Source organism: Branchiostoma floridae, chromosome 10 (genome assembly GCF_000003815.2).
Source record: "Branchiostoma floridae strain S238N-H82 chromosome 10, Bfl_VNyyK, whole genome shotgun sequence".
In the NCBI taxonomy this organism is placed as follows: domain Eukaryota; kingdom Metazoa; phylum Chordata; class Leptocardii; order Amphioxiformes; family Branchiostomatidae; genus Branchiostoma; species Branchiostoma floridae.
This window is the reverse complement of record NC_049988.1, coordinates 13,834,415-13,860,377: the sequence shown is the minus strand read 5'-3', so window position 1 is coordinate 13,860,377 and position 25,963 is coordinate 13,834,415. Positions and strand designations below refer to the sequence as shown.

Genomic DNA, 25,963 nt, shown 5'->3' with positions numbered 1-25,963 from the left:
TCCACGCACCCGGCTCGGGACACTTCTAATATTGTGTTACAGTGTCATACCCAACATAAAATATGACTGGTGAATGCCACCTGGCTATATGCTAATAAAGGATCAATGTTTTACCCTGAGGGGTGCATCATGAGATAAAGCCGCCAGTGGTTGGTTTCTATAACCCAAACACCAGCTATCAGCATGGCAAACAAGGCGGTTCATGTCATCTACTTTTCCACCAACTGAATGTATCATTTGATTTACTACAGTTTAGAATTCAGTAAATAGTTTATGGAAGTTCCGAAAATAATTTCATCAGGTTGGCACTGATAATAGGATAAAGGTTTTTACACAACATGTAACTAAAAGTACTGTACTTTCATTGTACAGTACTTTTCTTATGGACTCCAATGATTATCCTATTAGGGCACCCTACCCTTACAGTACATGTGCAATTTACAATAATTGAATTTATACTTTTAAGGGAAGCTTAGGCCTGTCATGAAATTTATGAATTTTGTGTTTATGTTCCTGACTTGCACCTACATGTACAATCAAATTGGCTTAGATACTAATAAACCCTAAGTGGTGATGTTAAAGAATTAAAGAAAAAAATGAAAGAAGTAACCATGCCCAAGCTTCTGTACCTCTGAAAAATATGAGTAGCCACTGAAGGAAATGCATTTTCTTGAAGTGAAGTTCATTCATAGGTCAGTTATTTCTAATGCCAGGCATCTCCAGCAACAGTCAATAAAACTAGGAAAACAAAACAATAAAAAATGCCTCCATTATATATCTGTTTTATATACATAGTTAAAGTCAAGTCTGAAACATCTAATGAAATCTAATGCATTGTTTAACAGTTTCAAAACAAAATTAAATGCATAAAGAATGCTTCCTGTCATTGTCAAGGCCATTCCTGCAGAAATTCCTGCAGGAAACATTCTTCCTGCAGGAATTTACCTTTCTCCTGCAGGAATTTCTGCAGGAATGCCTGCAGCATTCCTGCAGGAAAAACGCTTCCTGCAGGAATTCCTGCAGGAAAAACGCTTCCTGCAGGAATTCCTGCAGGAATTCCTGCAGGAAGAAAATTTTCAAAATGAATATTCATGAAAGTTATTATCATATTTCACAACTGTACATCATACTTGTCAATCATATGTAAAGACTTTGCACCAAGTGCTTTTATATTGAAAATATTAGCACATTTCAAAATGGGAAAAACGGAATTCCAATCTTAAGATGGAGCTTCTTTCAAGAAGGGAATAACGGATTTTCATGATTTTTGGTATGTAGGTACCTTAGACAATGTTGTACAAGATGAAATACTAATTATGCAAAATAGGAGTACATTTGCATAATTAATGAGAATATTCTATCATAGCAGTTTTTTCAATGTATCTCTTGTTCCGTACGTGATATGGTCGTGACATTTGGGTGGTAGATAGCTTTTAGCATCATGACAAAGTGGGGCAAGTTTCAGTCCCCTAACATTCAATTGTGGAACTGCAGGGGCGTTTGTGTCAAGACACTCCAAAGAGGATAACTGCAGAAAGGAACGACGGATTGCCTGCATTTTAGGCATGCACGTAGCTTAGGCCAAGATGTTCATAATGATATACATGTTATGCAAATGATGACTGAATTTGCATAATTAATGAGGAAATTGTACAGTTCCATTGTTTTCAATAACTGGACCTCAATACATGTAACACATGTTAATTATGATAGTTGGAATATAAGCAGATACCAAATATGGTAATGAGGAACTTATTTGCATAATTTATGTAAAAATTGCAAAACCTTTTTATGATTAATAATGGGAATTTTATAATTGTGACATGTGAACGTTAGTCAATGATTAACAACACCATGCATACATTATGTTAATGTCTTAGTCAATTGCATGAAATTTACGAAAGCTTTAAATTTTCATGGAGGTATGAGGTCGCCGAACTCTAGTTTTTAACAGTAGTGGTACACGATACAAAGAGAGTGCACTGGACATACAACAAGGGTAATTATATCATGTGAGCAATTTGGTTGTTGCATGATACAAGTATAATTGATATGCAAATGATGATGATGATGACTTCACAGGTTACATGTCCCCAAAGACAAGTAACTAGTCATTTCAACCTTATTTTAATCTCCTTGTTTTAACCATTCATTTCTGGACTCCAACAGTTTAGTTTAAGTTAATAATTGCCTCAGAAACTCTGCCAGTGAAGTCAAGACAATTTAGTTCTGGTTGCAAAAATGCCTAAAATGGTAAGATACATGTACAGAGTCTACCATGTTGCAGAAATTAATGAAGCTGGTTGACTGATTTATTGATTGGTTGATTAGCCATTTGAAGAGCCCAACCCAAAAGAAAAACAGGGATGCTGGCAGTGTGATTAGTTGAAGAAAACATGGATGGATGGGTAATAGTTACCCCATGGGCGGGGCGAGGTTTCTGTGTATATCACCAGTCCCGCCCACTGAGGGGATCTCTAGTCTCCCCGAGGGCGAAGCCCGAGGGGAGACTAGAGATCCCCGAGGTGGCGGGACTGGTGATATACACAGAAAACGAGACGAAGGCCATGGGGTAACTAACTTAGCCCATGGCATACTTCCCCGAAGCTTTTCTAGTTCATCAGCTTTACAAAATGTTACTTTATTTTGTCCTAAAAGTCCACAATCTTTCTTGTTATTGCTTGAAAAGCTGTCACAGACAGTGTCAGGCTCAGGTCAGGCTGTAACAACACAAGGTCATTAATCTTGTCCAGACCTTCCCGGGCAATGTGCCTGGAGACAGAAAGTCTGGTCATATTCCACTGGGCAATTAGAAGTCAAGCATAGGATTGGTCAGTTATCACATGACACTATTCTGGTCCCAGAAGATGGTCTCAAAGGTAAGCGAGGATTGGTCAGAACGGGTCACATGCATATACCACTCCTAGTTTTCAGGCAGATATCATCCCTGTTTTCTTGATATCACCACAGTTTTCCCCTCATTTGCATGAAATAGCAGCACACTTTTTTTCATAGCACCATACTATGTGGATATATCAACAGAAAATGGGGGCTTCTCATTGGCTGAGGGGAAGTAGCCATGGGCTAAACGGAAGTAACCGGACAGCAATGAGGTGGGCAGGCTACACTGGGCTTCAAAGCATCTGGAATCCTACTTGCAAGATTTGCATGGTTGAGGATCCTGGCTGTTTTTGAACCATACAGAGGAGAGTGAAATGGGCAGGTGAACACATGAGAGCCATCTCTCTGAACTGGGCAGGCACTCAGGAAAAGGATATGGGGTGCAGATCCCTGGAGCATTTTCTAGTTTCATGCTACATTAGTCTGGCCCCTGGGATGTTTGTAGAGGAAGGGAGCCCAGAATCACATCCTGGGAAGTTCCAACCAGAAACTGACAGATAGAAGTAAGCTGGACTATTCAGATTTCCACTAAAAACTTCAAGCTATCATTGTAATACATCCTTCTGACACAAAACAGGAGCAGACGAAGGCATTAAGTCAACTAAATCTGGTCTTTAACCAATAAATAACAGTGGGAGATTATGATCACTGAAAACAACTGCTGATGACCTACGATGATGACCCCTTCAAAAAAATAACACTTGCCAGGAAACTTGGCAAAACCTCAGAACCTGAGCTACATCCCATGGAAGAAAAAATAAGTCTTCTTTGAGCCTGAGCATTTCTGTGTACAGTAATGTTACACTTAGAAGGGAAGATATGTTGAAAGCTGCGTATTTTCTTCCCTAATTTGTCAGTGACCTTTCTATACCGTCCACAACAGTCTTGTCCCTATCTGGAGCCAGCGAAGTGTGAAGCTGTCTGCCACAGCAGCATAGAGACAGGTCTTACACAGGATAACATGCCCCACATCTCTCACTCCGGACCCCTGGGAAAGGTTTACAGCTTGCAGGTGGAACCCAAGTGGTTTCTTGGGCCCTACTTGTGGGCAAGTTTAGAGGCTTCCAAGCCTCAAGGTCATGGGTGTACAGACAAAAGCACTAAGTAGGTCTGCTTCAACATGGGGGGTTCAACAGTACTAGTTGCTACCAGATAGCTACCAGGTTCTGTAAGTATAGTATGGGGAGGGGCCAACTATCTACTACATACCAGAAAACAATCCTCGTATACCTTGTTTGGTATTACTCACGAAGATAAAAAAGCTGCTGTTAAGTTTCTCCCAACAATGTTTGACACTTATAGTTATATGCGAAAAGAATACCTCGACAAGGTCAAATGAAAAGGTCAAATGATGAGGAGCTGTGTGTTTAAACTCAAAGTCTATATAAATGTCTCAAATTCCTTCTTGACACCAACTAAAACAGGAGGAACAGACCTACTGGACTTTGAAAGCAGACTTGAACCCAGGCACTTTAAGAATCTCACCCCAAGACCTTCCAAGAGGGGTCAGGTCCACAGAGGTCAATTACAGCTCATTTTCAGGGAGGAACTACACTAACAGGCTCAGTCCAGTATATGATTCAATCAAAAGAATAACTCAAACCATGTGTAAAGTAGATCCACAGGACAGGCCCTACCCTTGCAGGAGGCCAGCCCCCTTAGCTCAGAACATGAACTGGTGACCAGCAATGCCAGGACAGGGCCCAGGGGGTCAATTACTGCAGCACTTGGCTGTCAGGACACACCTCAGGAGTACTTTTAGACCCTGGCTTTGAGACAACTTCCAACCAGCCCCAAACCAAGGCATCTACAACGGAAGTTCAGAACCTCTGGGAGACACATCCAAGATTTAATTGCCTACCTAACTAGATCCTCTCCAACTTTCACACCAAATAGGATTGGACAGAATACTGTTAACGGATGAACTCTGTGCCCTTAGAAAGTCCCTGATTAGAGCTTGTTGCTCTTCATATAAGTTCAGAAATTGCTGCTGGCATCTGTTTGGCACAAAAGGCCAGATTTCTGAAGTGACAGCTCTTGGCTCTTGGCAAGCTAATTGGCAGGTTCTATGGTAGGTTCTGGGCCTTATTTGCCAGGCCGGCTCCTAACGATTCTCATCCTAACGATTCTCAACAGCTCGGATCATTATGAAGCACTCATCATCAATTGAGGTGAAGCAAATTACTTTCTCAAGTAGCCAAATGTGTTCTGTTCTTCCTGTTTTCCAGTTTTTTTTGGTTTCTACACTTATAAGTTTGCTGAACCAGTATTCACCATTGTCTCCTGGCATAACACTTTCCACAACCCATCAACTTACTTTATTGCCTTGAAGTAGTCAAATTGGCCTTCCATTGAACAAACCCATTAAAAGTACAGTAGATAAGAAGAGCTTGGTGGGAGTTTCTGGCTGGATGTTCAGAACTTCATGCCTTTACAGGCCCTCGATGATGATGATGATGACAAACCTGTAGCTTACTTTGGACATAGATCTTCCAAACAATACTTTACATCTCACATTGTCTTCGGTTTCTTAGATATTGAGAATTTTACCTCAACAATTGCAGTGAGCAACTTGTGAACAAGGAGAGAAACTAAATTGCATGAACTTCCATTCTTCCTTCCAATACTACTACACTGAATCTAGAAACATTGTATTTGTATTTCAATGCAGCCTAAAGGGAAAGAAAACACATGGTTAGATTGACAACTGTCCACTGTCCCTTAAGTGGCAAAATCTATGGACCACCATCTTGCAATAGTTTCAAAGACACTGGAAATACCTTTACCCCCTTCAAAATGCCACCCACAAAACTTTGTGCAAGTGTTGAATGCCTTTATATAACCCCAGCCTAATACAAGTCTCTCACATCCTAAATGCCCATCACATGCTCGGTTCATACCAGGACCCCATCGAGGCTTTGGACGAAAATTACGGGAAGAATGCATCCATAGTCCTCGCAGGAGAAATCAGAGGCACGATTGCCGGGCGTAATGTGCCCTCCGTCTATTAGAAGACTTTCCAAGGAATCATTTAGAGTCCGTAACAATGCATCAATGGGAGGAATGTGGATTGCTAGGGCAGCCCCAGCCAGCAGATATGCCATTAAAGTTTGGATGGTGCTGAGGCAATGCTCCTGAGGTATACCATTGTTCAACCTTCCAACAATTTGCTGAGTGTAGATCTCAGGGCGGCGCGGATACTGGAACAACTCCAAAACATTCCTGGGGTGGCATTTGCTTCAGATAATAATTCAAAAGACACAGGTGGAACACAGAAGTTTTGGATGATACTGAGGCAATACTTCTGATATACCTTTGTTCAACCTTCCAACAATTTGCTGCAAGTAGATCTCAGGGCGGGATGGATACTGGAACAACTCCAAAACATTCCTGGGGTGGCTTTTGCTTCAGATAATAATTCAACAGTCACAGGTGGAACACAGAACGCCACGATCTTTTCTTCAAGAACCAATTATTAGTAAATGGAGACAGGTCACTTCAAAAAGAACAAACCGCTGCCTCCTCTATGCATTGTGCTACCAAGGAGAATTGACTAACTATCCTTTACATGTATATGGCTGGAGAAACTGTACAGCACCCCACAACGTTAAAGAACCCATACTTATCAAAAAGAGTAGGAATCCTTCTCAGTGCAAGTGGATCATACTTACAATTGGGGCACCCTGTGTACGTGCCATAATAATCAATGGGACTATCGTGGGCACTAACAGAAGAAGAAGAACCAGATGACATTATCGGACTGCCACATGCCAACTTGCTGTGGTAGACTACTCCTGAAATAAATCCATCTAATCATGCTTGTTGTCAGTTGTTGTCTCATGAGTTTGCCCTCCAGAAAGAAGATTGTTCCATACAAAGAAAGCACCTTGATGTAATACCTACTGTCAAGAGCTATGGGAGACGTCCTGGCAGGCCAGAATCTACTGTAATGGCTTTCATCTTGCCAGAGCAATTTAGGTCACTGCAAGGGAGAATTAAGTGGCCAATGTACATTTCCCTGGGAAAGGCATGTTCCCAAGGGCTATCCATTTGTCAAACTTCTTTTCATTCCAGTTTCAGCGCTAGTTGCACTCTGACATCTGTTTGGTGGAGTTTTGGGAGAGGTCATGTCCAGAGAGGGGGAGGCTAGGTTTAAAGTAGACTACCCCCTGCCCCTAACAGCAGTAGGTATTATGTTTTGATGATGCAGAGGTGCCAAGGGTATGAATGAAAGCATTAGTGAGGTATGAGGTTGAGACACAGGGGGCAAAATCTGGCCCCAACCCTGCATTACTATTACACTTCACCATTAGGCCCTGTAACCTCTGACTTGCCAGAAAGGTAGGTAATATTTGTCATGTTACACATAGAAACATTTACATACTGGTCAGCTACATCCTCTGTCTTCAGAAAGAACACAAGGATGTTATTTTATCAATAGTAAGGCTGTCAGAAGAAAGGTGCAGGAATCAGTTCTTCAGCACAATGTTGACTGGAGTTTCAGCTAAGTCTGGAGCAGTTACCATGGACAGTACATATATTTGTTGCAGAAGTGTAGAGACTGGTTGAGGACTGATTCCCACACTTCTCTATATTGACAGCACTATCAACAGACTGATCTGTACTTGTTTGAACAAAAACATAAGTAACTCAATAACACAGCAGGTCCTTTTTTAACAGTTTAGATGTACATTTGTATAATACATTTGACATGTTATTTGAATGAGAAGATGAATCAGATATATCATCAGGCCATTGGAGCAGGCTGTTTCTACATCAGCTGAAAATAACCACTGTTACTTTAACCTGAAAATGAAAAGCAATGTTACTGTGATCGCCAGACAGTACACATAGAGGTATGAATTAAACTTGTACATCAAGACAAGAATAGTGCAGCAATACGTTACTATTAAGGTGGAGACATGTATCTGTATTGTGGGCACACATAACCAGATGTGCTGCCTGAATTGCCAATGTAACATACTGTTAGCATTTCTTGATAACAGACAAGGACAACTAAAATTGATAGATACATGCATTATCCTGCGAGTGATACGAGTACAGTTGCTGGGATGCATGAGTACAGTTGCTAGGAGTGTTGCCATGGTGACGGTTACCATGGTACTGACCTGTGTGGCCTTGCTGACCGTCTGAGGGCCGTACATGTCTAAACTGCCTGTGTTACAAACTGTTGGCATTTCTTGATAACAGACAGGGACAACTAAAATTGATAGATACATGCATTATTATGTGAGTCATACGAGTACAGTTGCTGGGATGCATGAGTTGCCATGGTGACGGTAACCATGGTGCAGTGGGTGTACTGACCTGTGTGGCCTTGTTGACCATCTGAGGGCCGTACATGTAGTGGTGGGGGATGTCATGGGGCCAGATTCCCTTCAGGTAGGAGCCCACAGCGATGGTGTCCAGCGAGGAGGTTCGCCTGATAGAGGGGGAGGGGCTGGTCCGGGAGGGCTTCGTTCCTGGACGAAAAAAAAGGCAGTACTGTCAGCACGCTGTTCATTGGTAAACTAAAAAGGGGAGTCGATGATGGTTAGACATCCAGGTAATAAGATACGCCAAAAAGCAGTTACTCAAGCAACTGGATATGATTTTGAAACGGTCTTGGAGACATTTCAGATAGCTGACGCTTCAGTGTCGCTGACGAAAGATAGTGGATGCTATCTAAAATGTCTGACCGTTTCCAAAATCACATCCAGTTGCTTAAGTAACCACTTTTTGGTATGAAATGGGTACGTAGGTTTTACAAGAAGAGGTGGCTTTCAAACTTGTCTTCAATAAATCAACATTTTCCTTCTACTGGAAACAAAGTTGGAGACAGTATCAAAGAAAAGATCAATTTCAAAACCAAAAACAACCTCCGTTCATCCATCCATTCAACAAATGTCTAAACATCACAATTTCACATCCACATTCACAAGGGTTGTCCAACATTTGGCAACATCCAAACATATGGCCGCTCTTACCAGTTTATCCCAGAATCTCACATATAATCATAATTCACAACTTCCTTCCTTTACCACCCTCCTCCTCGAAAACTGTAACTGAGAGCACTTATCATACTACCTCAACAAACAATCTTGAATTTCTTTCATCTCTTTTCCCCTGCAGGGATCCCTTATCAAGGTAATCCATTCTATTGCATATCTCTACCCAGCAATGCTATTATCCTTCTCCTTCATGTAAACATGAACAGATGGTTCTGGCACACAAAAGGAGGGGAGATCACTCTTGCCTGCACATGTTACAACAGATTACAGCTTTTTATGCTGTTTTTCGAAGCCGGATGTTTTATTGGCTGCTGTTTAGGAAGGGCACTCTGCGGCCGTTAGAACTGGGGGGAAAAGTTAAGACATTATGATGGTTCTGTGGGGAAATCTTGGACGGAGGAGACAAAGTAACAATCGCTTGAACTAATTTTTTCACACAGGTTTACGTCACTCTACAGTATTGAGAAACTGAACAAGGAGGGTTAATTGTTCGATTGATCCACACCATAACTATGTGTATGCAACATCAATTCAAATAAAGTTTGATAATTGCATGTTTTGAGAATAATTGTTGTATCTTAGAGTAAGAATGATTCCTGTTTTTTTACATGTATGTTTTTTCCAGAACTATACATGTATGTAATAACAGCACACTACACACCGATCCAAGTAGAGAAAAAGAACACAGACTGACAGACCAACTACATGTATGTCATGTTTTGAATGGATCGCACTTCAACTCCGACATTTTCCCTGAAAAACTACAGTTAGAAAAGGTCATGACTTCAACAAGGTCGACCTGGCTTGAATTTCAATTCCTCCGTTTCCAATGTCAAGTTTACCCCATCTGTTGGTACCTCACACAAGAAAAGGGCGTCGCAGCCATACCGTAACAACAACCTTCATAAAACACTGTTATCTCCGGGCGGCAGCTGCACAAATGTTACAAGATCACATGAAGCTTACTGAAGATTTGAAAAACAAGGTTTGGAAATTCTGGACCCTGCTTTATCTTTCTGGTGCTGTGTGTACATCAGCTTCCCTATTGTCATGGAGATGGGGTGAGGGCCAAGTGCCGCCCTGCGTGATCCTGGGTTGTACAACAGATGTGGTGGGGGGAAAGTTGGCACACACATCGTGTTCTGATGTTGCACTAGGATGTTTGCCCGGCGCGGCAACAATGGTGCATGTGGTAGTTACTAGGACACCCCAAAAGTCAGGTCAAGCTCTGTGGTTCATCAGGATGGTTTCCTCACACAGACAGGGGGGTCACGCTCCCAGCAGAAGGCACACAGACCTTCCAGAGCTTCCTAAGGACGACTGTTCTCTGGTAGATGACTACAAGATGAGGCAGTTCTGTGTGCTGTACTGGTGTGGAGTAGCAGATTGGATGGAGCAGTGTTCAAGCCAGTCTCATTCTGTCACTTGATGGAGTTTTGCCACTTATGTCGGACAACAATTTTGCTCATTACACCATCTTTAACGGACAAAAATCAGTGAATACATAAAGATATAGAATAAGCTTGGAACTTCGATGTCAAGAGAACTTCACTTCAAACTTCTAACTGGAAAAGAAAGTCACCAGCAAAACTTTGTACCTCAAGTCAAGACAGAATTGGAACTAGATGAAATGTTGTCATGTAAACACAAGACAATCCCTCGTTCACATAATCAATCAAATTATAATCTGTTACACCAGCAGTAACAGTATTACAACTACAATAGACATCTAATTTTCATGAGGAATTTGTTTTCTGTTCCACCATGACATTGAGTCAACAGCTTCTATTACAACTAAAGTAATGAATGCTCTGCGCTTGTACTGATGTTTGTGTGGCATTTCTTTCGGCGATGTAAGGGATTTTCCTTTCTTGATGTTGATCTTCTTCCTTACGAGGACGTCACGATTTCATACTTGGTTTTACGTACCACCACAGTGTACGTGATCATAGATAGATTTGCTATATCAAGGCACCCCAGAAGTGAATAAATGTATGTATCCAAGTGGCGCCACCCAAATTCACAATCAATACAGTCCAGCTCAAGCATGAAATGGGATCTGCGAGCCAGGATTTCCCTGAAAATCTCTTGATCTAACAGATTTGTTCAGTCCAATACAAAGATTACTACATCTGCTGCTGCAATTTTCCAGAGAAATGTCACTTGGGATCTACACTATCGACCATCTGCCTTTTCATCCTCCTTGTTGTTACAATGAGCAAACTCTAGATCCTCTCATCCCAGCAAAGGCATGATTAATGTCTTCCTGGGAAGTCTAAACATTCAGAGGTGGAATAGATCAGATAACTTGGTATAAAAGAAAAGAAAGAAAAATGAATCAAGTGTGGCATTCACCATGATTGTGAAATCCTAAAATTTGTAAAGTGGCCAAGGTTTACGTTAAGTGACTGAACACGTATAAAAAGGAGCAATTATTTCATTAATTATTCACATCAATAATTTGGTCCATCAATCTATCTTTAAAAAAAAGCATGTTTGATGACTTAGATGCATTTTTACCAGTAACGTTGACCATTTTCCAATGGTGTGACTATTCCTTTTTACAATAATAACTTACTAGTACATTATTGCAATGCTAAGTCTGTAAATGTAACTCAATTATTATATCAGTAAAATCAAATATCTGTTGAACCACCCCAAAAGATGTATGCTATCCCAACAAGACATAATTACACAACACCTGATCCGAATGGAAGACGCATGCACTCTTACCCACTGCGCAAAAACCAATCAATATAAATTGTTCGAGAAAGCATCTGGGACTGTATGACAAAACATGCCTATTTCACTTGAGTACAAGTCATTTTTCAACTTGCTCCCTACCAAGTTAACCGAGTGTCTTGAGAAATAGTTGGCACCCAGAGGACTTGCAGAGTTGGAGCCGCGGTGCGGTCTCTGACTCGGAAATCAATGCAGCTTATCAAACAAGCCTGATTGGTACTGGTTGATGTGTAATGGCCGTTTTTTTTCTGTCATTAGATAACAGCACTGCGGGATGTCTGGTTATATATATAGCTAGAACTAATGCAGCAAATGTCACGACTTCTAAAAGAAGTAGGTACTGGACTTAGGCATAGGGGAAAACGTTGTGTTTCTGGATTACCTACAGAAACTAGCAAAATCCTGTCAACCCCAGTTTTTTTGGGGGAATCGTCTACCTACCGTCGTTATTTTTCTGGACTGTAACATGAAACTCTTTTTTCCGATGTCTTAAGTTGCGAGGTGATTTTATAACCGCAAATAATTGAGTGTAACTGAAACTAGGCTGACTAGCAGCAATTCAATTTTTCAGAAAAGAGAACCAATCAACCACTGATAGCAAGAAATTGTGTGACACGGGCACCAATGTCCATCACGCACACAAATGGTCTCACCCCAAGCTCTGTAATTATACCAGTCTAACATTTGGTCTGTAACCATTTTTGTCAGTTTGGTACATAAAAGAAATTAGCAGATAATCCCTGAACCTATCCTATGATTGTAAATCATAATTTTAAGAATGTTTAAGTTATCATCAAATGGTACATTCAAACTATTACATGGTTGACGGATTATAACAGTCTGCATGTTACGAATCTACACTCAAATTCATATTCAAGGCCAGCAGTCGCTCTTCATCCTCTCAAATGTCTGGCTGATTTGATGCACAGTTGAGCCGGGGTACTTCAAAGTACCTGCTGTAATCTTGATTTGCTCTTGCTCATTTACCAGACTTCACTATATACAATATGACAACTTTTATGTGCTCAATGCAGACGCACAAGATTTACTGTAAGTGCTATTAGTCTTCTCTGAACTATGAGTTCATAAAGAACGATCCCTGGGCTATCTCTTTGTTACTTCTTCTTGCAGTTTCGCCTCTATCTGATTTCAGTTGTATGGGTGCCTCCAAAGATCTCTGGCGCCACCACAGCAATGGGAACTGCCAGAATCCGACAATAGTGCATGAAATGAACTGACTGATATTACAGCACCTCATACCCAGTAACTTTTGCTCTTCGGGGATATGAAATGATATGAAGTAGATAAATCACACTTTCAATCACAGCATATTACCCTAGTCGACAAAATGGGGGTAAAGCTCTGTAATTGTACGCAACAGTAGGGTAAAACATTGTAAAAGTGTAAGTAGGGCAAAAACATTGTAAAAGTGAAGTTGGAGCTACATCGGTTGTAGATTTCATACATAAGCAATATACTGTAACTTTTAAATTACTGTTGTTCACCTTTTAGTGCCTAGTCTGTATTTTTTTGATGGCCAACTGGCAAAATCATCAAGGTTAACGTTTTTCCACAATGTTTACAGCACTGGTCACTTTATTTTTTGTTTCTGAAAAAGTTACTTGCCAAATCATACTGACTGATATGGGTCAATTCACTAATCCTACAGAAATGCTTATACCAGATTGATGACTTCTTCACGTTTTCATTTCCTTGGCCAATTAAAGCAGCATGCATCCAGGATATTGACAGAGCAAATGGTGAGAAATCACCACTGAGGGTTCTGTCCCATTTATTGTGGAGTACTCAGTAACATTTTCTTGATCTCAAAATACTTTTCTACCAACCCAAACTTGTGCAGAGTGTATCGTAATTTTACCTGCACCATTCAATATATTTACCTTTTAGTCAATAACCAAGGCTATAACAAAAAAATTATTTTTAAAAATCTTATGATCTTGCATAAACTGTTTGCCACAAACAATGAGGCAATATAATAACATTCTGTTAGGATTTCACTTTGCTAACAGTAACCATATTTGTAAATGGAAGAACCCCCCAGCACCCTTATTCCAACAAAAATCCCAAATGCAATTAGCTCAGCTTTTCACTCACTTCCCTTGAGTAATGTAGTTATTACCCCCCAATAACTCAATGGACTGTTCCAGACATTTCTATACCACAACTCTTTGGGGGTTGACACCACTTTAGAAATGGGGGTGTGCAAGTTTCATGCATCAATCTGTAGGGAATATTGATGGCGACACAGTGTCTGTGGGAAGATGGTGATGAACGATAGTGGCTGGTTGGATGGTGTTTTATCTCGCAGGTATCACCCCCAATGGGAAATGTCACCTTCATACAGCATGCTGATGTATGTCACGGCTTTCTGGGGTTATCCAAGTGATGTTACACCTCACTATCATGGGGAAAATGATGGTACACGCATCCTGGAGGCTGCTGAGGTGCCTGTCTGAAAGTAGCTGTCATATCATTTTTGCAGGGTGCACAATACTGAGGTTGTTGACCTTGCCTCTAGACCAAGAAGTTCTGAGTTTGAATCCTAACTGTTGTCCCATAAGGTGGTATCTCACTGCACTTGGGGCACCAGTGCGGCACTATGGGGTTTGTTCTCTGCAGCACTGTTGTGTTATTTTCGCCGATTTTTTTATCGTAATTCAGATATTGCATAATACGTAAAAGTATGACTTAGAAGACAACAAAATACACAAGACACAGTCAGTGAATGAGTATCTAAACTGGTTTGAAATCACTTGCCCTTTATTTATCAAATCTTCACACAGTAAACTTAAGATTCAAGATGAATATCTAATAACAACTTTCTCACTTGGCACAACTTAACGCCTGAAGGTAACAGAATGGATTTCGAACGTAAGAACCAAAAGTGCATCTGAGCATAGCAAAGCTCTATAATCAACCCACCTCAGGAGAAATATGGATGCTTCAGATAATATTTCATTTTGAAGTTCAGGTGCAGACATGCCAAAGTTGTAGGCGGCTGTGAGGTAACCACTTCTTTTGTGGATACGACTTTACAGCGAATCCACTTCGCTTCGCCACTACAATTTCTCTGCTAACCAATCAATATCATACACCACCTACCAAAACGACATCAATGCCATCTTCCTTCTCAACATGGTAGGTAATCACATGCCAAGACATTACTATCATTCTCTGTAAATCTTAAAGAAAACATAAAGTATTGAAATTGAGATTCCTTCACTACAATTTCTGTGCTAACCAATCAATATCATACAGCACCTACCAAAACGACATCAATGCCATCTTCTTTCTCAACATGATAGGTAATCACATGCCAAGACAATAATATCGTTCTCTGTAAATATTAAAGAAAACATAACGCATGGAAATTAAGATTCCTTCTCTACAATTTTTCTGGTAACCAGTCAATATATTTATTATCATACAGCACCTACCAAAATGTCATATTCCTTCTCAACATGGTAAGTAGTCATAATAATAAAATTCTTTGTAATAAATCTTAAAGAAAACATAACCCATGGAAATTTATTCCTTCATAATCCTTCCACCACATTTTTGGACTTAGGAATGGAAATGAATGTGCAGGGCTGGTGAAGTTTGTCACCTTAAACTGTAAATGCAGAAACTTTCGCGGTGGTTTAATGTTCGCCGTTTTCGCAGTGACCGCTTCACCACGAACTTAAAACCACCGCGAACATTCTTCCAGGGCAGTAAGAGACTACAGAACATGGTGATACAGCGAACTTAAAACCACCGTGAAAAGTCCTTTTTCCCGCTATTGCAAAATTAAATTCCCGCGAACTTAAATGCATTTACAGTAATCCCACCATAGATGGAGCCCTACTCGACAGAAAGGTCGCGCGGAAAAGTGACAGACTGTTCCCGTTGCATGAGGAATGCTCCCTATTTCCTGAGGGTGGAGAAATATTGCAGCCACACGCCTCTTCAAAGGTTAAGTCCATACATACAAAATGGGGCCGTGAACGTGTCAGGTTCTGGGGAGAGGCTCATTTGTAACGGTTCCACAGAACTTGGCGTAACTACTGTGGTATAATACAGGCCAAGCAGTGATTGGGAGGTAGACGAGTTGTATAGTAATGGCAGGAATAAAGAGGGTAGAAGATGTAAGAGGGATTGAAAAAATACACTGTATGCCAAATCCAAAGTGTCCAATGATAGGTGTATATGGATTTTTATTAGCTGCATTGACTGTTACCACCTATAAAGTATAAAAGAAAAAATATCATTGGTTCCTGAGCAATTTTAGTATGATCCACTTCCTAAATTCAGAGTGGTGCAGGTAAAATTTGTCTGGTGCAGGTAATTTTCAATGTTACCTGCACCAGTGCAGCTATGCAGAGAAAAGTATTTCGGGCCCTGATCAGTAAGTGTGGTGGGTTGGTTAACATGCTAAGGGTGTACATGTGTTTCTCCTCAAGCACAAGACCTCCCTTTAATGTCCTATCCAAGAGACCCTACTCATTTACTCATCTACATTAAGTCAAGTGTTAAATTGATGTAGAGTGCCTTTTCCAAGAGCACATGTTCATGCAACTATTGTTGAAGGGCTCCCTTGGAAATCAGTTTTTCGCAAACTGAAGGGATGACCCTACAAGATGAATGACTAAATAAATAAATAAAACATCATCGGGACCAGTCAGGGACTAGAACTCAGTACCTCCATGTTCCGAGTCAACAACCCTGACCACTAGGCAACTCTAGGCCTCTAGGCTACCTAATTCTAAGGGAAACAATAGCCAAACATACCTATTGTTACATAATAAGACATCATCAAGAATTCATCCCCTATTGTTATGTAACAATAGGTGATGTATTGCTGATGACATCACCTGGCTACAGCTGAGGCCCATTTGAACAGGATCTGGGGTTATTTGAGGTTAAGTTGTGGTGTAGAGGGTACCCGAGGTCAAGTCTAGCTCTAGGATACTGCAGAAGAGGGGGATATCATTTTCAAACTCTTCCTTTGTTTTATTTCTGCATGCTGCAACTAAGGGGTCACAGTAAGTATGTAAAGAAGGCTTAACCGGAGGTCAATGACCTTAATAATCGACCTTTTGTGTACCTGTCCTCGTTATACATGTATACAACAGCTGCCTAAGCAAACACATTGTGTGCCAACTTTTGTTGTCCAATACATCTCAAATTAAGCTCCTTCTGTGCATGTAGACTATCTTTAGGTATAACTGTAATTTTTTATTATCAATCATTCTAACAACGGCGCAACTCAGACACTGCTCTGCAAAGCTGTTACCTGTCGCGTCTTTACAAAATAAACACTATTATCATAGGACGACGTTATCTCATTGCAAAGGCACTTTGCGTAAAGTATTTTCATCTCCATCCTGCTACCCGATTCCTTCTCATCCCCTCCAGAACCATAGCCCACATCTGTCATGTTGTCAGGTGAAGTGAACTGTGTAAGAGAGAACTATTTATTCCCAAGACCTATCGATTGTCAGCTTCACGAAACGGCAGCTTCAGGAGGAACAATGGGAAACAATGGGTTCCAGGTGTAATTTTATTCCTCCCCACACCTGCTGTCACCATGGTAACAAACACTTAATCCCAATATCATTCATCTTGCAAGACAGTAACTTATGGAAGTACCAGTAAAGTTTACAGTCACATGTAGAATGAAGAATCCCAGATGCATGTACTTCTCAGCAGTTTCAGAAGACGTCAATATACTTAGAAGTTAGATGCTACACTTGTCATGTGTGTCAATCAAGATGTCACTGATACATGTACTTCCTTCGTTCATGATGCAAAAATTAATGCGGATGCATCCGCATGTGCGTACATCAGATCATGATCCGCATGCAAACGGTTTACATTTTGTGTCCACGATGCCAACGGGCAATCCGTTTCAGATACGCGTCAGGTAATTAGAACATTACGCAACAACAGAACATTGCGAAAAAGATGGCGGATCCCTAGCTGTTGTTGTTAGTTTTTTTCCTGAAAATGCTGTGTGCCCGCGGAAGGGAACGTACGAGGCAGCAGCGACGAAAGGTTTTGTGCCTTGGCCTGGCTGCAGTGAGATGCAGCCGTGGTGGCCGCTACAATTTCACAGTTTCCCGCGTCACAGCGCGAACTTTGACCCCACGTTACCCGGATGTAATGCGGATGCACGCCGCATTTGCGTTCATGATGACAATTTGCAAATGCGGATTTAAAAAATCCGTTTCAAATCCACCTCCAGAGGTGGTCCTGAAAAATCCGCATCAAATCCGTTTCGGAGCATTCATGATGAGAAATTTATCCGCATCAGCCAAAAATGCGAATGCATCCGTATGAACGGGGCCATAATCAGAAACCGTTGAAACTTTTTAGGTGTAACACACCACTTTTGTACATAAGGGACAAGCTGTGGAGGACCAGACTGACAGGCTTGATCCACTCTCACCTGGACAAAGACCTCCACATTATCTAACTTAACTTCTCATCCTAGAGGACGACCAAAGCTAGTTACAATAACTTATAAGCGTCTTTCTGACAGGAACAACATTGGTGGGGCATGCTAGGGATTCAAACCCAGAACCTTTAGATTCTAACAGACTTCATTTGTCAATGCTTTATTACATACATGTATAGGGTAAGTATCTACCAGTACACAGCATGCCCAAACGTACGCAGTAACATCAATCCCTATATTGTATAGTACAGCCAATCAATGGTTAAACATGCACATTTATTACAGACACTGAAGAATGAAAATTGCCACTGTAAACTAAGCTGAAAAACAGGGTCGTACATCACCAGGCTATACAATTATTGGGTATCAGTTTTGATCACTGCCTGCTCCGTATATCATTCCACTAGCGCAATATTAGCACTACAAGAATGCAATCTCTGAATCTGGGTCCATAACAATTTGACTTGCGTATATTGGAGGCATGGCGTTTTTCCCTACAACTCAGCAACCTAGAAAATTAGTTGCGCTAAGTAACTGTATCAAGTTTGTCAGACTACAAATACTGCTAAACTGTGAATTGATGAGGGCACTGCGAAGTCAGAGCGTGATTGTTGAACTTTTATGAATAATTAACTATCTATAGCAGATATCTAGCCACAAAGTCTAGTGGTAACACCTTTCAACTTTAGTGAGTAGACTACATTGTTCCATGTTAAGAGCATATAATTATTAGAAACCAGGCAATTTGATGGTGTAAAAATTAAGTGTAATTTGTGTCTGCACAGAAATATTTCCCACTTACATGGAACACAATGAAGACTGACCTCCAATGACTTGGAAAGACATGTGCTAAGTAGTGATGAACATCTGTGTATTTGTTCAGTTGGGTAGACTCTTAGTCCAGGGCTCAAAATTCATTTTTCGATGAGGCGCACTGGTGCACCCAACCTAAAAAATTGGGTGGAAATTTGAGGTGCACCACATAAAATAAAAATAGATTGTCAGAAAAAAACTTTTTATGAACTTAATTCCAACTTCAAATTCTTAAACAAATACTATGGCATTTTATTGTCTTTCTAACACCTAGATGTCCAGAAGATGGTGTATATTAGTACACTTTGATATCTTAAATCTTTACATATGTAAACCTACGAAAATATTTGGGTGTACTGGTGCACTAACCAGATTGCACATGATGTGGGGTTGCGGGTTGAGGAAGTTAAAGAATGCTTTGGGGGTCCGAGCAAACCGCCCGTGATGATGATGATGACGGTGAACCCACAGAAAGAAATTGGTGCATAGCTCCACTTTTGAGTGCACCAAGGTTAGTCTGTGTGACACAAACTCTGCTGTCCAAGCTGTAACTGGCCCCTCCCGGCGGATGTTGGGCTGGCTATTAGCAAGATTAAATCAGGCTACACCAAGGTGCACAATACATGGAACCAGTACATGTATTTGGAGCCCTGCTTACAGTTATGTACAAGACCTGTCCCACACCTGGCCAGGACAGGTCCCAGGTGGAACCAGGGCGCCTCAGCGGATTGATCTTCTCTTTCCACTTAAGCAGTTTCCGATATACTGGAGAATGTGATTTACGATTTCCGTAGAAAACGATCTTTGGAACTTCGGACAGGTTGGCAAGACACACATCAAGTAGATATTTTTGCATCCTTTCCTCTCAAAATAAAAGAAAACTGATAAGAATCCACCAGTTTTTGGTGACAAATTACATTATTTCTAATTACTTTTCTGGCAGTTTTACACCTGTATTTCATGGAAGGAGGAAAGGAGGTATCCGTTCTGTTTGAAATCTGCCGTTGAAACAATTCTGTCGTTCAGTAATATTACAACCATATTTACTGTATCATGAATTTACGGTGGTAAGGTCGCTGTGATTGTGAACAAACAAAAAAACACTGCAAACGTATCAAGATGCACTGTATATCTCATACTGTAAGCAACTTGCTACGTACAGTTCCCAACTCAATAGAGATCACTGCCTGATTGGTTCATTGTGCAATTGATTAATCTGATCAATAGATAGCACTGATTGATGTCGTTTATAAAACCAGGTGGAAACCGACAAGCCCACACCAAATCAAGGAGATGGAGAAAGGATATGGACACCCCATTCTTCACTGATCGGTCCTGTCCTAGTTCTCTACAGTCCACTGCACCCTGAGTGCTTCTTACCTTTGTGAAAAGGCAGGAGGATTATCAAAGTACACAGGTGGAGATAGGAACTGTTGTGCAAAGCTTTAGGTAAATGTTACAACAGAAGACATCTGCTAGGCTTCCTATTTAGATAATAATTAAGGCAGCCATTTTGAAAGATGTTGATAAGATAGTCTTGAGATTAAGCAAGGAAGTGCCTCCAGATCTAACTTACTACTATCTCAAGTCTTTGTATATACTGATCATTATCTTAATAAGCATCAGCATTAAGACAGTGTTGAAGAAAATAAGTCTATTTGTATATAACTTCCTTCATTCATTTTTCGTAGTGAATCATATTGAGAAATAATTTATTTGAAACAAACTTGCTCTTTGTGACTGAGATTTAAGTTATCTAAATTGCTGGTTGCCAAGTACGTTTTGGCGAGTTGATGACACTCACTGGCAATATCTTTACATTCATCTTTCTATAGTTGATAAGATTGGCATGTCACAGCAGTGATAAAAGAGTCTATGAAAGCTGCATACCATTTGTACCGTGGTATCAGTGAAAAATACCATATTGGAAAGCAGTCTGTCATGCTCTGGGCTCATTTAACAACTGGGTCAGTAGATACCATTTTGATGGACTGTAGCAGATGACACTTTGCAATCTTTGTTGACGATTTTTGAGATTCTATCAAGATAGAAAACCTTCAGAAGGATGTGTAACAGCAAAAGATAGAAACACATCTATGTAAAGATAGAAAAAACATCTTTGTACTAATTCTGCAGTTGTACCTGACAGAGTGTGTAATTTCTACAGCTAGGTGCTCAACTGATTAAGGTAATTCTAGTTAACAAATCTACTTTAAATTAATAATTCCAAGAGTAATGATTCAACTAAAAAGTTGTAATAGGCAGTAAAACTGACAATAGAAACAACAATTGATACCTGTGCTGTATAAAGGTTCGATTATCACCTGTTCTGCTCACTTCAGTGATCTTCAGTCAGCTGATTAGCATACAGGTGGGAAACAGACATTGTTTATGACCTTGGAACTAAACAAAGGATCTTTTAAGGAAACTGCATTTTGACCTGACAGATAAAATTAGTTATGGTTTCACCACTTAAAAACGTGAGAAAAAAACTATAATCAGTATATCGATCAAAGTCAGACAAAAATAGTAGTGCAAAAATGGAAACTACCTCAGAAACATTAGCTACCTCTGAATCTTTAATACAGTGACAAATTTATAGATTTTCTATATATAAAGTTTGATATGACAAGCAAAACCTTTTCAAACTGACATGTTAAGCATATGTTCCTGGACGTGGTCCACGTGAGAAAGCTTGCACGTGGCATTCAATACAAGAACACAGCAGCCTTCTACCCAATCAATTACAGGAGAAATTGTTCCCGTACTGCCATACACAAGTTAAGAGGGCAGAGAGAGGTTGCTAACCTTGCCATTCATCAATCTATTCAGGAAATATCGGCTTTGTAGTTACCAGTGGAGTGGTCAAGAAGCCATGGAGAAGGGTTAAATACGGAGGCTACAAAATCTATACCCTCGGAACAACCTTTGTAGGGATACAAAAAAGACAAGGACGATGTGCTTTGTACAAATCACTGCTCAAAGGGGCCCTTTTCATCCTGCATTTTTGTTTTATGAGTGACGGCAGAGGCTTTCTAGAAAAGAGCTGAGGGAAAATCCCTCTCATGCGATCACATGGTCCCCTTGTAACAGATGTCATGCACCAGGGGTTAGCAACCCAACAAAAACAACCACTTCAAAAGTATCATTCCACTCCTCACTGGGGCATGCCTCAGTAGAGCTGATTGTTGAATCTCAGGGAAGAGATGTCTTTTATAGTATGATAGAATCTCTTCTAAAATTTGAGGACCTCTCCTGGCTTTCTGAAGCCCATGCTCCAAACTGTATGGAGCCACGTGGTCTATTTCTTGAACACGCATGCAGGTAGACAAGTGCATAGAAGCACTAGAATGTAACATTCACATGTTCATTAAAACTGCTATATTCTTGTACAAACACATTCCTTGTCAATCTTTGATTTCTATTTAAAGCAAATCTATCGGTGGCAAAGCAATCCACAAGTTGACTGATAATAGTACCCAACAAGGCACCAGAGCCTGTTAAATGCTGTGTTAGATACTGGTTAGCTACTTGGGTTGGGTATCACTGAATCTACCAGACTAACAACACTGGCTATTAGCTAGTATCATAATGTACGGAGAATAATTTGCCAGAGAAATTTTGCTATCAGAGTGTTTGGCCGGACTCGCTAATGCCAATTTCCCAATTTTTCTTTGCTAAATTCTACGATTGCCGTACCCCCCTAGGAAGGCCTGATGGAGGCTACCACAGCCTTGCTACTGATAGATCTGCTTGCAGATTAGTCAATCCTATCTAACTATTCTAAGTTGCTAATCCATCGCATTAAATTCTAGGCATTTTTCAAATGTCTCTAAAGCAAGAAGTACAATATATAATGGGCACCCACTGCCTGCTGATCCTCCAGCCACAAAACTATGCACACCAAAATGCAATTATGTTCACCAGAACCTAAGTAGTGGATCACTAGGGCACTGAAGAACAGTGGCCAACATAAACATTCCAAATGTGTGTGCTAACATCTGCCGGCTTACAACAACTCCAGAGCAAGGAAGGGGTTCAACTTGTGTTACATGTATGCAGGCTGACATTTGCCGTCCTCTGTTGCAGCATTTGCTACATTGTGTTGGGAGCTGTAACAAATCGGACAATTTCCGTCCCTTTGTGAGCTCCCCCAGAGCACACTTCACTTGCTCCTTCTTGCCAATTACGCCCCACAGAAGGCGCCAGATCGTCTTACACAAATTTGCAGCTATTACAGGGGGGAGGGGAGGGGGAGATGGGGGCAAACAATCTTAGTGGGGAAAAAACAGGAGAGTCCTGAAATCTGATGGTTGAACAAGCACTTGGAACTTTAAGTAGCACACTTCTGTGCAAATACAAGCCCAAAAATATTTCTGGAGGAGAGCATCTCAGCAGCTTATACTCTTCCAACAGGCCAGGGAGGGGGTGGGTGGCATGAAATCACATTTGGTTACCAGATCGAAGAGAATCATAATACCTATATGAAATTAAAATACTCTTTTTAGGTCAAGCCTGTTTGTTTACGTTAGGTCTGTTCAAACACAGACTGCAGGAACTTTATTATTCCTAGGAAAAATGGAATTTGTGGTTACCTGTCTCCAGCTTTTAACTTTTTTCCATCTCACTAATTGTTGGGGATCACTGTTGTTGATTTTCATGTCATTTTTGCGACGGATGGGGGAAAAGAATTTTGCCCAAAGCAGCATATTTCCATCCTGGGATGAAGGGACGGGTCCAGGAGACAGGAAAGGTTATCGTAATTTTTTTCCCCCATCCAAACAAGCAAATTTGGAGGGACAGGTCCAGGAGACTGCAATAATCACTTGGATAACCCATTGCAGACAGGGCTGGGACAGTCTTTCCCTCTGCTCAGTGGGATGTAGGGCAGGAGGGTGGGGTGAGGAGCAGGTCACTTTCATGTCCTACCGACCATGTAATCTACAGGTCCCTGGGGGCAGCCACAGGGGACAGACTGGGGAAAACAGGTCATTTTCAAGCAGACGATGGAGATGGTAGTCTCTACCACTGTACCAGGGCTGTCTACAGCTATAAATTTTTTTCTGTCCCACTTAGTGTTTGGGAGCCCCATGTTGTGATTGTAAAATCTGTCATTTCAAGCATATCAATACACATTTTCATTGATTTTATGTACTGAAGTTCAGATTTTTGTGACGGATAGGGTGAAATATTTTCCGCCCCAACAGGCAAATTATTTTCGTCCCAGGATGGAGAGAGACAGCCCATAGAGACAACCAGACTCCAGCCTGGCCAAGTTTTGGGAATATAATGTATCAGCCTGATATTGGCCTGGGAGTGAACTGGCCAGCCAGCCAGATTAACTGCAAAAGATGGACTGAAATGCCATTCTTTTTTTTTCATCCAGCTGAGACGTCTGCTTGAAGACAAGGGGGTGAGAAGAACATGTATATGTAAGTCTTAAGTTGCAATAAAACAATACTTTTAGAGAACTACGAAGAAATTCCTGGTACGGATTTACCAGTGCATGTTTTCTGGTTATCAGTATCACCTGGATGGTCTGGAAGTTGTTCTTTTTTTTTTCAGAAGAACGAAGTGAATACAGTTGAACTTTTGGCCCAAACTTTTGTCTTACATGTATTCTGCCCACACCATGGTTCACATTTCCTGTGCTACAATCAAAGAAAAAAATTGATCATAAAAGTTTTACATTCTATTCCTTTACTTCAAACTTTCCAAACGATATGTCCACCTAATACGCTGACAAAACGATATGTATAACCAATGTTATTTTATGCCGCCCTTGGCAATGGAAGAAAATAAAACTGCAGGAGACGAGCGAGGCATGTTCATTTCCTGATCCAAGGAAAAAAATTGTTCATAAAGTCTTACATACTATTCCTTTACTTCAAACTTTCCAAAACGATATGTCCACCTAATACGCTGACAAAATGATATGTATAACCAATGTTATTTTATGCTGCCCTTGGCAATGGAAGCAAATAAAACGAGCGAGGCATTAGTAAGAACTGGCCAGTTACTGCATAAAACATCACACTACCCAGGCGCTGCCAATAAAAGTCAAGGTAGGAAATGAAATGTCAAGTTGAAGACCTGAGGGATGCTGAACATTTTCCATTCCACTGCCCAGGGGGGTCACATTCATCCCGCCCTGTCAGGTGTGACTAGCTCTGCACCTGTCAACGGGGCAATTTTAATGGGTGGAAATCAATGCAGGGTCACCAGTGGAGTTCCTCAACCCTTTATGGCTGCTCTAGGTGTGACCACATCCCTTACTGCTACAAAGTTGTCTCCAGGATTTTGCTTGTTGGGAAGGAAAATAATTTTACCCAATCCGTCACAAAAATGACATGAAACTGTTGAAAATGTACTTTCATATTTAGCCAGGAAAATCAACGACATGGGCTTCCCAAAAATGAGTGGGACAAAAAAAAATTTAAGCTGGAGACAGCCCTGCTGCAACCCCTCCCTATTTCTGCGTCCCTTTGGCTAAGCCAACCTTCCCATTCTGCCAGTCTCCAGTTACACCATCTTCCACTTCACATCCTGCCACTCTCCAATACTCAAAACTGACACACATCAAAACAAACAAACAAACAAACACACAGACAGAAACCAACACCTCCGATTTCAACAAAGTAACAAGCAATCATATTCAACACAGCAAAACAACATTGTGACTAATAGTATTATGGTTAAAACTCTAAAGCTCGTGGATCTGAATGTAATCCCGCTATGCTGAAAAGGCCTGGTGAGAACACTGAGACATGATGTCAGATTTTACCCTCATGCCTGAAACAACAATGAACCCCCACAATCTACCCATGTTCATCACAAAGAGCACCCCTTGAGAGCACAGCATTGATCTTTCTAACATATCAGGCTAGCTGAGTAGCCTACATCAGCTTTGACAAACAGCCTCCCATAGAGAATTGCATCTCAAACAGTAATTTGTTCCACCAAATCCCACGTACATGCATGCAATATCCTACCCATAACTTCAAAGAGAAACATACCAGGGGCATTGTGTGACAAC

At 40.9% G+C, this 25,963-nt stretch overlaps 1 protein-coding gene across 4 annotated transcripts in view; it reads right to left on the bottom strand.

Moving 5' to 3' along the window:
- Positions 1–25,963, bottom strand: part of LOC118423794 (glucocorticoid-induced transcript 1 protein-like) — a 73,147-nt gene that overhangs the window by 29,299 nt on the left and 17,885 nt on the right. For all 4 annotated transcript variants that reach the window (XM_035832028.1, XM_035832027.1, XM_035832030.1 and 1 more), the window contains exon 2: positions 8,230–8,384. In XM_035832028.1, coding sequence (XP_035687921.1) covers positions 8,230–8,384 — 155 coding nt within the window. The remainder of the gene's footprint in view (positions 1–8,229; positions 8,385–25,963) is intronic.